Below are 16,530 nucleotides of genomic sequence, written 5' to 3'. Positions count from 1 at the left end.
GTCCCGTGGATGGTTTGTGAGTTTATAAAAATTCAACTTTCAACAGCAAAATTCATAGTTAAACAATCAGAGTGAACATTTAAGCATAGTTTTTTTTTATTTATTTATTTTTTATTTAGAAAAGACAGAAAGAAAGATCACTTTTTGCGTTTGTATGATGAATCGTACGAAAGATGCAATTTCAGCATTAGCAGGCAATAGTCAGCAACAAATTAGTGTTGATATATATTTTTCAAACCATTTAATTGCTATTTCAATTTTACACTCTCAAAGCAAAAGTACAGAACTTGAGTGAATAAAGAAAAAACTTATACTCATAAATCTTGACTTTTTATCAACACTTGTAATTATTGTGTGGTTCAAGAGTCAACCTTGGATTTTGTGGTACATAATCAGAGATTGCATTTTTCTATTAGATGCAAAAGGTGGCAAAATGGATCTTCCAGTAGCAGATACATAACAGCAAGACTGCATTATGCGGCATGATATGATGGCATTCAAGGTGGCAAATGCACCTTCCAATAGTAGATACATAACAACAAAACTGCATTATGCGCCATGATATTATGGCATTCAAGGTGACAAAATGCATCTTCCAGTAGCAGATACATAACGACAAAACTGCAGTATGCGCCATGATATTATGGCATTCAAGGTGGCAAAATGCATCTTCAAATAGCAGATACATAACAACAAAACTGCATTATGCGGCATGATATGATGGCATTCAAGGTGGCAAATGCACCTTCCAATAGTAGATACATAACAACAAAACTGCATTATGCGCCATGATATTATGCCATTCAAGGTGACAAAATGCATCTTCCAGTAGCAGATACATAACGACAAAACTGCAGTATGCGCCATGATATTATGGCATTCAAGGTGGCAAAATGCATCTTGCAATAGCAGATACATAACAACAAAACTGCAGTATGCGCCATGATATTATGGCATTCAAGGTGGCAAATGCATCTTCCAATAGCAGATACATAACAACAAAACTGCAGTATACGCCATGATATTATGGCATTCAAGGTGGCAAATGCATCTTCCAATAGCACATACATAACAGCAAAACTGCATTATGCGCCATGATATTATGGCATTCAAGGTGTTAAATGCATCTTCCAATAGCACATACATAACATCAAGACTGCATTATGCGCCATGATATTATGGCATTCAAGGTGGCAAAATGCATCTTCCAATAGCAGATACACAACAACAAAACTGCATTGTGCGACATGATATGATGGCATTCAAGGTGGCAAAATGCATCTTCCAATAGCAGATACATAACAACAAAACTACAGTGTGCGCCAGGATATTATGGCATTCAAGGTGGCAAATGCATCTTCCAATAGCAGATGCATAACAACAAAACTGCAGTATGCGCCATGATATTATGGCATTCAAGGTGGCAAAATGCATCTTCCAATAGCAGATACACAACAACAAAACTGCATTATGCGCCATGATATGATGGCATTCAAGGTGGCAAATGCATCTTCCAATAGCAGATACATAACAACAAAACTGCATTATGCGCCATGATATTTTGGCATTCAAGGTGGCAAATGCATCTTCCAATAGTACATCCATAACAGAAAGACTGCATTATACGCCATGACATTATGGCATTCAAGGTGGCAAATGCATCTTCCAATAGCAGATACATAACAACAGAACTGCATTATGCGCCATGATATTATGGCATTCAAGGTGGCAAATGCATCTTCCAATAGCACATACATAACAGCAAGACTGCATTATGCTCCATGATATTATGGCATTCAAGATGGCAAAATGCATCTTCCAATAGCAGATACATAACAACAAAACTGCATTATGCGCAGTTTTATTATGCGATATTATAGCATTCAAGGTGTTAAATGCATCTTCCAATAGCACATACATAACAGCAAGACTGCATTATGCGCCATGATATTATGGCATTCAAGGTGGCAAATGCATCTTCCAATAGCAGATACATAACAACAAAACTGCATTATGCGCCATGATATTATGGCATTCAAGGTGGCAAAATGCATCTTCCAATAGCAGATACATAACAACAAAACTGCACTATGCGCCATGATATTATGGCATTCAAATACGCGTTCCTGTACACCTAACTTTAGTCTTCTTTTCCCCTTAATACATAACGACAGTCGAATAACCTCAATATTATGTAATCTATTTTAGGGAATTCTAGAGTCACAAGGTGCCAAAACAAATTGACAAAAGCATTTTTCTAAACAACCTCATCTAGTGCATCTTTCGAGTAAATTAAAGTACAACATCAAAATGAAGGTGTCACAAGCAAAGCGTACTTGGAAATTCACTTGGTAGTCCTGAAGTACACTTTGGTAATTATTGATTTCGAGCATCTAGTTGGTTGACTAAGGCATTAAATACTACAAGGAAGGTATACTATAGTAAAGATGAAGGATGAGTTTTATCATCGAACCTTAAATATTCTGACCACATGGTAGTAACTACTAATAAAAAACATTACCTTGGATTGCAGTGACTTTACTTCATCGAAGTGTCTGGCTTTCAGCCCTTGTATGTGTTTCGATGCCTCCTCTAAATTAGCTTCGAGGCTTTCTTTTTCTAAAGCAAAGTTTTCGATTTTTTTTAATAATCCAGATATTTGTTCCGCCTTAAAATGAAATATGTTTAAATTAATTATATAGCCTAAATGGAAATCTCAAAATTAATAAATTGAAAGTAAACATACATGTAGCATTAGTAGCATAAACACCATAGCGGATCAGACCAATCAAACAGGTCGTGGCAACAAACAGTAAGTACGGAGCGATTCGGCCAAATAGTAACCGAAACTCCAAAATAAAAGAATCTTGAAAAAAATAAATACATCAATAGAATTTTCTTTTTGTGCCAAACATAAAAAATATAAAAATATTTATTTATAACAAGAGCTAAGTGCTCACATAGCACTTGTGACGAGGTCAGAAGAGCCAAGAGTTCATATGGCATGAGCTCTAGCAAAATTCTAAGAATCAATAGATTGACTTAAAAGGAAAATCAGAGGCTTAATGCCAGTCTGGATTTAAAATAAGAACTCTGATACACAAGGTCCTTCTAAATATAAAAATTCATTAAGATCCGATCACCCACTCGTAAGTTAAAAATACCTCATTTTTTCTAATAGTCCCTCTCCTTTCAAACAACCCCCCCTCAGATGGTCGAATCGGGGAAACCAACTTTATCAAGTCAATTTGTGCAGGTCCCTGATACACCAACCAATTTTCATCGTCCTAGCACATCCAGAAGCACCAAACTGGCCAAAGCACTGAACCCCCTCTAACTCCCCCAAAGAGAGTGGAACAAGTCCGGTTACGGTAATCACGTATCTAAGACATTTGCTTATTCTACCCACCAAGTTTCATACCGATCTCTCCACTCTAAGCGTATGCCAAGATTTCTGATTTCCCCCTCTAACTCCCCCAGTGTCACCAGATCTGGTCGGGATTTAAAATGAGAGTTTTGAGACATGTGTTCCTTCTAAATATCAAATTTCATTAAGATCTGGTCGCCGGTTCTCAAGTTAAAAATACCTCATTTTTCAATTTTTTTCCAAATTAACACCACCTCCCCTCCCCTCCCCCAAAGAGAGCAGATCCGTTCCAATTATGTCAATCACGAATCTAGAACTTAGGATTATTCTTCCCATCAAGTTTCATCCCGATCTCTCCGCTCTAAGTGTTTTCCAAGATTTCCTGTTTCCAAGATTTCTGTTTCCCCGTCCAACCTCCTATGTCCCCGGATCTAATTCAAAATGAAAATGGAGTATCTGAGACATAAGGTCTTTCTATATATCAAGTTTCATTAAGATCCGATCACCCATTCGTAAGATAAAGAAACCTCAATTTTCACGTTTTCCAAGATTTCCCGTTCCCCCCTCCAACTCCGTCCAATGTCACCGAATAAATTGCGATTTAAAATAAGAGCTCGGAAGCACAAGATCCTTGTAAATATCAAATTTCATTAAGATCTGACCACCCGTTCGTAAGTTAAAAATGCCTCATATTTTCTAATTTTTCTCAATTACACCCCCCCCCCCCTACTCCCCCAGAGAGAGCAGAACCGGTCCGGTTGTGTCAGTCACGTATCTTGGACTTTGCACTTATTCTTCCCACCAAGTTTCATCCTGATATCTCCTCTCTAAGCGTTTGCAGAGATTTCTGGTCCCCCCCCCACTCCCACCAATGACACTGGATCCGGTCAAGAATTGAAATAAGAGATCTGAGTTAAGGGAACCTTCTAAATATGAAATTTCATTAAGATCCGATCACTCATTCGTAAGTTAAAAATAACTTATTTTTCCTAATTTTTTAGAATTAACCCTCCCCCAACTCCCCAAAGAGAGCGGATCCGTTCTGGTAATGTCAATCACGTATCTAGGACTTGTGCTTCGTTTTTCCTCCAAGTTTCATCCCGATCCCTCCATTCTAAGCGTTTTCCAAGATTTTGGGTTTCCCCCTCCAACTCCTCCCAATGTCACCGGATCCGGTCAGGATTTAAAATAAGAGCTTTGAGACACAATATCCTTCTAAATATTAAATTTAATTAAGATCCGATCACCTGTTCGTAACTTAAGAATACTTCATTTTTTATTTTTTCCGAATTAACCGTCCCCCCTCCCCCCCCCCCCAGATGGTCGAATCGGGGAAAAGACTAATTCTAATTTAATCTGGTCTAGTCGCTGATACGCATGCCAAATTTCATCGTCCTAGCTTATCTGGAAGTGCCTAAACTAGCAAAACCGGGACAGACAGACGGACCGACTGATAGAATTTACGATTGCTACATGTCACTTGGTTAATACCAAGTGCCATAAAAATCATTATTTATAAAATCATTATTTATAAAAAAAAATTGATCCCAAATATAAAAAAATCGATTAGTTAAATGATGCCCATCAGAAACTACGAGCCTGAGAAAATTTACAAAATTATTGAAAAAGGGGAAAACACGCCAAACTGTCAACCTATCAAAACATTAGATTCACCATATAAGAGAATCCAACTATAGAGGTTCGAAGCTCCTGTCAAAAATTTTTTTAAAGTTTATATATATGTATATATATATATATATATATATATATATATATATATATATATATATATGTATATATATATATATATATATATATATATATATATATATATATATATATATATATATATATATATATATATATATATATTTCCAGAAGAAAGATTATGAATGCCTTTTTTTCCCAAGAGTGATAGTGTCAAACAAATGGTCCAAGATAATCGGGAGGCTCATTCGAACGGATATTAGCAGTTCTAGTGTCCTTTTAAAGTGAGAATAAAGATTGGAGGGCAATTAGCCCGCCGACAGCTATATAGTTCAAAATAGTTGAACGGTCCAAACCACTATGCCCCTGGATATGATTTGACCCCCAGAACCCCCTGGGAAAAGAGCTGCAAGTAATACAACTCGCCCATTGTTTACACGTACTATTTGTTATTGGAAATCTATGGAAAATTTTCAGGGGGCGGGGAGAGCTTCTGGAGAGAATTTTTCAGGAAAAATTTTAAACGGGCAGAAAGAGCTGTAGGTTATGCATTTTGCCTATTATTTACATATAGTATTTTCTATAGGAAAATATACAGAACTTTATTTTTTTTTTGGGGGGGGGGGGACTTTCAATGATGGGATATTTTCCGAGTGAAAATTTCACAAATGGAGGAGGGGAGATTTCTGGCATTGTTTGAAAAACGACCTGAAATCAAATCAAAATAAAAAAAAAGTTTGAAATTTAAGTAACAAGAATTTTCTAGGGAAGTGTCTTAAGAAATTTACACGAGGGAAATTTTTCACTGGAGGAATTTTTCGTGGGTATAAGGAGAATTATCCACAGAGGAGAGAGGTGGAATTCCCAGTTGGATCTGAAAAATGATCAGAAATTTAATTTAAAAAAACAGGTTTTTTTGCAAGTGAAAGTAAGGAGGAACACTAAAACTTCACCCATCAACCCTCCCGTACTAAAGTATTTGGGTGCTTTAATAAGCTTCCAATTAAACCATCTCTGTATTTTAGCAGTCGTTCTTAAAGAATTTTAAAAAAGTCAAAATTTAGCGTAAAGCGCGAGGGTGAGGAAAGGCAGCCTCCCTTATATACAGAATGATTCCTTTTTGTTTAAAGTTTTCATGTTGCTCCTTAATTTCAGTTTGAAATAATTATCTTTTTATTCAAGATAAATAAATGCTAACTGAATTTAAAAATGTGTAGGAAAACGAGCTAGTTTTGTCTAAAAAACAAGGTATGGACATAGTATATATTACAAGAATTTACAAAGAATTAATCTTCACAAAGATTACTGCGACACTGAAATTGCCAGAATACATTATATTTTCTTCTTTTTTTAACCACCTAGAAATGAATATAACCTACACGGGAAATAGATGATACATTTCACCTTTAAGCATGGCATTGTTGACAAAATATCAGTTGGGAATAAAGATGACACCATTATTGATAATCTCCCACGCAAAAGACTTTATAAGACTCATTTCTACTTTATACAACCCATTTCATTATCTTGTTAATTTCAGATATGTCTTATTAAAGTCAATTAAAACTTTAATGAAACTACAGTTCATTTCAAATGGATATAAAACATTAAATAAGATGATAGCGTTTCTTCTTCCATATGAATTTCGTTAACATTTCAGCATTAAATCAAGCGGTTATGTTGACTTAATGTTTCTCATGACATTTGTCAATTACAATATATATGGACATGCTCTACTGGACAAAATTCCAAAGAGGAAAGTAGAAAGTGGGAGAGAGAAAGACAGTGAGAGAGGGAGAGAAAGAGATGGGGAGAGAGAGAGAGAGAGAGAGAGAGAGAGAGAGAGAGAGAGAGAGAGAGAGAGAGAGGAGAGAGAGAGAGAAAGAAGAGAGAGAGAGAGAGAGAGAGAGAGAGAGAGAGAGAGAGAGAGAGAGAGAGAGAGAGAGAGAGAGAGAGATTTCAAGGATCCCCACGAACTCATCTTCCATCCAACTTACCAGATTATTTCATATTACATGTTAGAAAATGGAAGTTTAGTTTTACATGTAAAAAAAACTTACTTGTTCATGACACACTGAGTTAGATTCAAAAACATCCATAAGTAAATCAGTTTTCTCCTTGCCCATATCATCAATCTTTTGTTTCAAAAGCTGTATTTCTTCCGCATAATTCATTGTACGATTGGCAGTAGTCACCTGGATAAAACATTACTTGAGGTACAGCTGCCACAATGACCTATTTAACCTCATCAGGTTCTATCTATCAGTCTAATCTACTTTTTAGTACTTCATTTGTTTCTCAGTGTAGTAGTACCTTTCATGTTTTTGCCAAAATATATCACGTTTACTTTTCTGACATTCAAAAATAGTTGGACACTGCAGCTTCCGATACTGAAAATATTTTGACCGCATCTTGGATGCATTTGAAAACTTTCTTTTTAGGAAAAAAAAATCAGTTGTTTATTTATAACAGTAACAAATTGTAGACACTTTTCCGTTTTCCCTGCCAACCTCTACAAATTGATATCATGCAAAATAAGACATTCTGAATTAATTCAGCTGAATTATCGCCACGTTATCAGTGAAACCTATATTTCTACATCCTAGAATTGTCCTAAGGTGCCTCAAAAGCACCCAAGGTGTCTAAAAAGTGCATGAGCATTTTTGGACAAATTACAGGCAACATAATTTGAGAAAACTATCTCGCCATTATGAGATTGATAGTTTACTGTAGAAGTAAAACAGAAAAGAGAAAAGAAAATTTACAAAACATACTGAGAAATGAATAGGATTTATATTCAGAATTCGGGTTGGAGTTGAACAAGAGAGCAAAAAACGTGAATCGTAAGAGAAACGTATTAAATTTTGTGACTTTGTCGAACTTCTTAAATAATAAATTTGAGGGGAGATGCCTGAAGTTACATCTTCATTTTCCAAATAAGTTTCTTTTTAAAATTTTACTTTTCCGGTCATATCATGACAGTCCTTCGAGTCACATTCAATTATATCAAAAGCAATTATTCAATGATTTTTGTTGTAACGTTCTGTCACTAAGACATACAGCTGGTTAAAAAAGATCTAATAGAAGATTTGATACCAGAAAACCTCACAGTAAACTAAGGGGCCAAAAACCCCCTTCTCCCCTTTTGGGAGACAAATGAAAAGTTGTAGCGAAAATATTAATTTTACCGATTCCTTCGGTAAAATTAAACAATACACTGGCTAATTACATCTAATCGATGCATTTAAAATAGATAAAGAATACAAATTTGCAAAATAAAGGACACACTCATTCAGATTTTTATTTTCCTGGTCACTTAAAAAAGGTCTAACATAGAAAAATGTCTGTGTTAAAAATGGAAAAAAAAATTCTACATTCCAAGAAAGTTTGACCAAATTTTGATATACAAAATTTTGATAACCTGTTATATGAATTTACTCATTAAGTTTGTCTATAGACCATAGTAGCCTATTCTATTAAAATGTAATTCCCACTACTTGTTCTACAACCACATTTTAAAGGCAGGACAAACCCACAGAGAACCTATTTCAGATAATAATCAACAAATGACAAAAAGATGCTTCGAAACCGACAAAAGCCAAAACTAATTCGAAACGTGAGCGAAAGCAAATAGACCATGTATGGAAAGTGAACATCAGAGATAATCTTACAAGAAGTATTCGTACAGAAGTATTCACCAGAGGTATTCACTTTATGGCACCAATCATAAAGAATAAAAAATTGCAAGTATTTTTTGGGTGTTAGCTTTTGTGTTTAGGTAAGGAGAATGTTTTAAGCCCATTTTAGCACAGACTGAATCAAGCTGCCATCTAGTTACACCCAAAATGTTAACATATTATAGATACATTTTACACGTTTTAATGTATTTTCATTACAATTGTAAACGGAAAAGTAGTGCAGGTCAAAGAATATTAGTAGTACTAGTAGACAGGTTTAATAGCAAAAACTTTGCAGCTACCGCTGATTCGCGTTCCTTTACAACATACTCAAAATCAAACAGCACTTGTAAGTTAAAATCAAACTATAAACAATAACTCTTATTGTACATATCGACGAAAACTGGGACGAAAGAAATACCATATCGGTTTGTTCTTGCTTTAACGGGAACTAACTTATCTTGCTTTCTCGTTCTTGATGGTAGAGGTTGATCAGGTAGAATGTCACGGTGCTGAGATTTAGAAAGCAAGAACTTTCCAAGACTCATTATCAGAGTTTCATACCGGTTTTGGAGTGACGGCAGTCCTAGCACTTCCAGAGCCTTTTCGTAGGGGATGTCACGGCGGCCCAAGATGATCGATACCGCTTGCTTCTGAACCGATTCAAGCTTCTGACAAAGATACGCTGTTCTAAGTGCTGAGAGCACCCAAAAGGGGCACGCATATTCCAGAATGGGGCAAACGTACGTTAGGTATGCATACTTAATACCTTTGTTCGCACTGATCCTACGCATACCGTTTAAAGTCGTTAGACTAGCTTTTACACTTTTAATCCCGTTTACGATATGTGCGGCAGAAATGAAGTCATTGGAGAAAGTAGCTCCGAGAATTTTGACACTGTTTGTTAGAGGGAATGGAACATTTGGCTCCATAACATTCCTTTTTAGCGGGTTAAAGCGTACTATCTTCGACTTGTTCCGATTAATCTCAAGATTTAGCTCCGCGCACTCTTTTGTGAAAACACTGAAAAAATTTGAACTGAATTGTGGCGTCACAGCTCCGTTTTGTATTAAATATTTCAGGATAAATGAAAGGTCGTCCATGAACTTGTAGCAGTCGTCATAGTCAGCTATGAGAAAGTTAGTTACAGATAAGAATACAATAGCTGCAAACTTAATGCCTCGAGGGGCTCCAGAGGTGGATGAGAACCATTCAGAATTACCATCACCTTCGTAGAGAGCAAACACACGCTGCATCCTCTGACTAAAATAGTCCAACACGAGCGTAAGAGTCTTTTTCTTAGCCCCCATCAGCTTGAGATTAAGGGCAGCTACAATGTGATTGATTAAATCAAAGGTGATTTAACACCATGTCAGGCATGGTGTTTGCAAAATTAGTCCAAGTTCGTCGCAGCTCATAGGGTTAGTAACCTTCGGAATTACTCTAACGTAAGCTTTCTTCCAAACAGCTGAAAAGATCCCAATATGAAAGCACAGGTTTATCAGCACTAAGAGTGGTTTCGCAATGAAAGGGGCGTATTCTCCAATCAGTTTGGGTGGAAGTTCGTCTGGATAAGCAAAACTGTTTACTTTCACCTTCATCATTGGGGTCACCTTCATCATATAGGTTTTCATCTCATCGAAAACAACTTCACCTTTATCTGCGCGGGAGTCAAGTATTTCAGACTTCTGGGCTTGTGTGGGAGAAGGAAATGAGGTCCAGATACGGGTGAAATATTGGAACTAAGTATCAAGTATAGTATTAAGTATTAAGTATCGTAGTAAAAACTTAAGCATCAAAAGTAGAAACCTTATTATCTTCCTCTCCTGTAGTTTTTGGTCTTCTCAAGGGCTTAAAATCTGCTGGGTTGAAAAACTGAGGTGAGGAGGCCGCTGTTCCATTGCTTGACCTTCCAGAAATTGAAGAAGCCTGTCCAGGAGATACACAGGACAAATATGATCCAGGACTCTAAAAGATACTAGAGCTGAGGAAAACAATCACGACATTAGAATTAAAAGCGAAATAAATACGAGAAGGTAAGGATAAGGTAAGGATACGGCATTAGACTTTACAGTCCCTACCGGCGGTGCTGATCTCCGTTTCTTAGCCCTTCAGCCAGGAAGTGCAATGGGGGGTTGGGGGTTAAATGGTTGAATCGATGATCAAATGGTTGAATCAAGGTAAATGGTTGAATCGATGATCGGTACAAGGGAAAACACCTCTACTTTTGCAAAAGTAATGGTATGATATTTTATTACCCTAATAATACAAATGCCATTGTTCCCGTTTGTATAGTGTTTCTAAGTGTTTCATTATTTCCAGGGCCAAAGCAAAATATAAGAAATAGACAGTAGATTACAACAGGATATAGGGAAGGTGGTCGAAAACTACTTTTTCTTATTAGGAGCACACGAGTCCCCAGAAATATTTTAATCCTTGTAAGGATTAGACTCCTATGCTATCACCTTACAGGACTCTCGTCCATAAGGAAAATGGGAAAACCAAATGGACTACAAGTCCATTCTTTTATTCCCCATCAGAGAAATTAAATGATACCCTCCCTAAATCTTGAACTGATGTGTACCTAAGTGTGTAATGTCTACAAACATTAATAATTAGTTTGTTTCAAATTTTAATAATGCTCCTTAGTTTCAACTGATTTTTTTTTAAGTAACGCCAGGAAATCCAGCTCCACCTCCGCAGAAAAATCCCCCCCCCCCCCCGGAAGATCTTCTGTACAATCAAATCCCAGTGAAAGCTTACCCTGGCCAATTACTTTTAACATCTCCCATGGAAAATTTTCCCGTGAAAAATCCCCCCAGTAGAAAATTAATCTCCCCCCCACCCGTAAAATATATGGATACATCCAAATAAAAATTACTATGAGTAAACAATCGGCAAATTTAATAATATAAAGGACCTTTCAACTATGATGAACCAAATAGCTATATCAAAATTTTGATTAGACGATTTTAGGAAAAAACTAACCTGGGAGGGCTAACTGCCCCCCGAATCTTTTGGATCACTTCAAAAGCTCACTAGAACTTTTAATTTCCGTTCGTATAAGCCCTCTCCTGACATTCCTGGACCATTGGCCCGATACGATCATCCTTTGGGAAAAGAACAAACAAACGTGCATCTGTGATCTTTCTTCTGAAAAAAAAAAAAAAACAAAATTCCACTTTTTTGCATATAGGAGCTTGAAACACCTACAGTAGATTTCTCTGATACGTTGAATCTTATGGTGTGACTTTTTTCAATCATATTAAGATTATTTGACTTGTGGGTGTGTTTTTCCCCTTTTTCGAAAATCAGGCAAAATTTCTCAGGCGTGCCTTGTTTACCTCTCATTCCAGGCAATTTAACGGTCCTATATCAATTTTAAATTCTTGGTCAACCTGCCTGAGACTCTAGGCAGGCCTGCCTTTCTAAAAGCTAACAAACAAGTATTGGTCCAATAAAAGAGTAATACTTACTCCCTCCGTTTACCCATGCCATTTAACCAAACACTTGGAAAACTATAGGTTTCACCGTTCGCTTGCGATTCCAGAGGACTTGTTGGTCATGTGCCAATCCTAAGACAAGGTATTCCCCCTTTAGACTACAAGCGGCCAAGCCTCTTGGGGTTAGGTTTCACTTGTTCGCCTGTGAGTCCGAGCAAATTCAGTCCCATATTGTGCATACAAGTCCAGTGGACATTGTACATTCTATGACTATCTACCTTAGTTCTGCTTTAGGAATGAGGCATGGACAGATGATAGATAGACTGATCGATCAAAAAAAGAACTGACATTACTTTTATACAATCCTAATAAGGGTTTATGCCAGATTTACCTCTCACTCAATCGGACTTATCTGTCTTGGCTTTTCTACAATTAGCCATGGCTTGATTCCCATAACTACTTGATTTTAATTCAAACTCTTGAGAAATGAATTATTGATTTCTTAAGTAGTGTGCCTTTGTTGGCACACTAAGTTGAATGAATCTTATATATTTGGAATCAGCATAATAAGCCCATTATTGTGATTTATCTACTAGTAACAAAAATCAGTTTGTAGAGTTTCGGTCAGTATTGAGTCGCGTCGCACCGCACTTACTCTTCGTTTCCACGAACTGTTTGATTTATTGCTTTTAACAGTGTTACATATTTTTTTTTCAATTCAACTCTACTACAATCTCAAATTAAGATAGCTGGTTAATCTTATGTTGCCTTTCGTATGCATAGAAATGCCAAGATTGTATGTTATTTTTAAGTAACTAATATAATATTTGAAACCTACCTCCCCCTCGAACCACGTAGGCATATAAAGACCAACAGCAAGCGCCGCACTCAAATATTTATAAAGAAGGCACAGAAGATCCACGAATATAACCTAATATAGTCTACGTGGGCTTGATTGCAAGAGAATATCTTTTAAATCATACTCTATGTTACCAGTCGGGAACAACACGCTACCAAGACTTGCAGGACAAGGTTAAGGTGATTTAAGCCGAAATTTTGCTTTACGTTTGTATTGAGTTTATTCTTGTCCATTCCATACTCTAACCCTCAAAATTCTTTTTTGACCTAACAGATTAGGGTTATCCCTAGTTTTCTTCAAGAAATCCGATTTCACTTAAAACACCAATATTAAAACATAAAATAATCAGTTTTTTCCCTCGATAGTGCAGTAATAGGAAGATAATGTCAGAATTCCGGATGAATGATGTTTTTAGTAAAGTTGCCGTGCTAAGTAGTAAGCTTTTAGGTATCAGTAAAAATAAGCTTACTTTTGTATTTTTCTTACTTTTTCTATTTGTTCTAATCCACTATTTACATTTTTATTCTTAGTGGGTTAAAAACAGAATATGTGACATACATAACGAGAGGTTAATAAATTAGATATACATTGTCAAGGACGGAAGGAAAATAAAATAATTACTATAGAAACAACAAAATGAGGTCTTCAGAAACAAAATTCAGTGAAAGGATCAGACACATTCCTTACACAGCTGAACATAACAGCTCATTGTATAATAATTGCAAAGTAATGATAAGTAATATGCTATTGTCTGATCCACATTTCAGCTTATTTGAAATTTATGCAATTAGTTAATAGTCAATATAAATAGTAATATGATGTTAATCAATTTACAAGGAAGCGTTAAATAATATCCTTTTCCCTCACGCTTAATGAACTACTTCGCTGCCTATTTTCTTTTCCATTTTTAGATTTTCTTCAATCCATCTTTTCTCCTCAATTTGCGACAACAATAAGATAATAAGACAAAAAAAAAAAACATTTCATTCTAAGTAAGATAGTTGAAAAAAAGACTGGTGGACCATTAGTTTTTTCAAAAGCTAGAAAATAAGTCCGTGCCTAATGTCAAAAAAATTACTGTTGATTTTTCTACGTTGTTTCTTTATCATTAATGGACTGTCCAAGGCACACCATTTTAACATAAGACAGGTGATAATTATAGTTTTCTTGAAAAAATGTTGAGCGTTTTTGAAAACATACATACATACACACTTATTGCTTACTTAAAAAGATAGACTAGTATATATATATATATATATATATATATATATATATATATATATATATATATATATATATATATATATATATATATATATATATATACATTTTATATTCCCGAGACAGCTTTCCACCTACTCCAAAAATTAACCTGGAAAATATATTAAAAAAAATTGGTATACCCGTGAATTCTTCAAGAATTATATCGAATAATTACTGAAGGTATGGAAGAGGATATCAAATAGAAACAAATCCTTACACTCGAAGAATCCCTTCGTTGGTCTAGTCCATTTATACCGACAGGTATATGGACCTGAACAGGAGTATACGCCATTACCCTTGATTGTCAGGTAAGTAAAATCACCAAGTCCGTGGAGTACTAGTATCTATGATCCAAATAACAGTTAACAATCTTCAATGAAAAACCAGGTAGTAAAGGACTTCAGCATAGACTATAAAATAAAATCTACTTATTAAAATGAAGATTACGGAGTTTAAATACCACAGCCCCCCCCCCCCCCAAATAGAATGTCTCAATATTGACGTAGCAGCTTTTGTTTGACTCTTGTTTACTTGTGTAAGGGCAGTAAAACTTACACCTACTGGTATCACAACTGTATTCGAATTAAATTTGGTTGTTTGTGCCTAAAAGTCTAAATCCGAAAAAAAAGTCTTGTCACGCAGGGGGTAAGCTATAAAATTCATGCCCAATAGTTTTGTCATGCACTTCTTTTTGCTTTGAAAGGTTCTTCAGCGAATCTGGGAAATTCGAAGTAATAACTGTAGCGGATTCGTTTGGAGCATTTGGCTTCGGCAACAACAGGAAATTTGAATAAAATTCAAGTCAACTTTAAACTATGTTCAGAACTTGTCCTACTCGATTCGTTTGTGAGATGAGATTGGCGAAAGCCACAACAGGGCCGACTAGAACTTCAGTAGGAGACTTCATTACGTCTGTAGGGCTAGTCTTATTCGTGTCGTCAAACATCCGCATTTATTCGGGATGGTAAAATAAGAGCTCTGAGATACGATATTCTTCCCAACATCAAATTTCATTAAGATCCGATCACCCGTCCATAAGTTAGAAATACCTCCTTTTTTCTAATTCTTCCGATTTAACCGTCCCCCCACTCCCCCCCAGATGGTCAAATCGAGGAAACGACTATTTCTAATTTAATCTGGTTCAGTTCCTGATACGCCTGCCAAAATCAAGATCTGTGAATAAATAAACTCTTCACTCACCATGCTGTCAAACTGCCAACATGCCGCGATTAATTCAGATAATAATCTTTTTCAAAGCACAGGTGGGAAATGTCTTAACAGGTCAAGAGACGGAATGAGACTTTCCGATTCTAGAACTGTGTTTCAGAATTTCGATTGCTACGGACGAGGGTCAGTTGTTACTTACTATTCATTATCAAATAGTTGAGTTATCTATAAGCTTAAGGACAATTTTATGAAGAAAGCCTCATTGTACTTCATTCCTCATCTTCCGTGTTTTGTTTCGAAATTATGTTAACTTTGTTTAACTGATAAGGAATAGGTGATTTTTCAAACAGTTCATGGTAACGAAACTGTAGTAAGGAGCGACCCGGCACAATAGTAAACGAAACTCTAAAAAACGAAATTTTGATACTAAAAGATACATCAAAAGAATCGGATTTTCATGCTGATTTTAAATATAATATAAGTTTCATCAAATTTAGTCTTAGTCATCAAAAGTTCCGAGCCTTAGAAAATTTGTCTTATTTTGGAAAATAGGGGGAAACATCCCCTAAAGTCATATAATCTTAACGAAAATCACAACATCGCATTCAACGCATCAGAGAACCCTACTGTAAAAGTTTCGAGCTCCTATCTACAAAAATGTGGAACTTCGTATTTTTTGCCAGAAGACCGACAACGGGTGCGTGTTTATTTGTTTTTTTTTTCAAACACCCTGTAATTCTGCTACTAGATAATCACGAAAGTCACATTAGCTTGGAGCTTATTATGTTTGCAAGAGATAGCGGTATTTTTCATTCCCCCCTCACGGCAGCCATCGACTCCAGCCAGTAGACATTGCCGCATCTGGCCTCTTGAAAGCAGCACTAAAAAGATTTTTCAGCGACAAAATCACCAGTCACCCGTTCCAGAGAATCCAAATTACCAACATAGGTTAGTTAGTCAGTAAAGCATATCCGGCAGCTTTTACCATGCAAAACATCAAATCTGATTTCTCTAAACTCAATTTTTGGTCGTACAGCACAACTGCAT

The 16,530-nt window shown here is 36.0% G+C and overlaps 1 protein-coding gene across 10 annotated transcripts in view; it reads right to left on the bottom strand.

Moving 5' to 3' along the window:
• LOC136031897 (neurofilament light polypeptide-like) overlaps positions 1 to 16,530 on the bottom strand; it is a 162,572-nt gene that overhangs the window by 84,171 nt on the left and 61,871 nt on the right. For 9 of the 10 annotated variants that reach the window (XM_065711876.1, XM_065711884.1, XM_065711880.1 and 6 more), the window contains exons 2-5: positions 14,534 to 14,726; positions 10,561 to 10,719; positions 7,135 to 7,269; positions 2,522 to 2,668 (exon numbers count right to left, since the gene is read on the bottom strand). In XM_065711876.1, coding sequence (XP_065567948.1) covers positions 2,522 to 2,668; positions 7,135 to 7,269; positions 10,561 to 10,719; positions 14,534 to 14,608 — 516 coding nt within the window. In that variant the 5' untranslated portion in view covers positions 14,609 to 14,726. The remainder of the gene's footprint in view (positions 1 to 2,521; positions 2,669 to 7,134; positions 7,270 to 10,560; positions 10,720 to 14,533; positions 14,727 to 16,530) is intronic. The other variant, XM_065711885.1, reaches the window with a different exon arrangement.

This window comes from Artemia franciscana, chromosome 10 (assembly GCF_032884065.1).
Source record: "Artemia franciscana chromosome 10, ASM3288406v1, whole genome shotgun sequence".
Classification (NCBI taxonomy): domain Eukaryota; kingdom Metazoa; phylum Arthropoda; class Branchiopoda; order Anostraca; family Artemiidae; genus Artemia; species Artemia franciscana.
The sequence above is the reverse complement of the archived record's forward strand: the minus strand, read 5'-3'. Positions and strand labels throughout refer to the sequence as shown.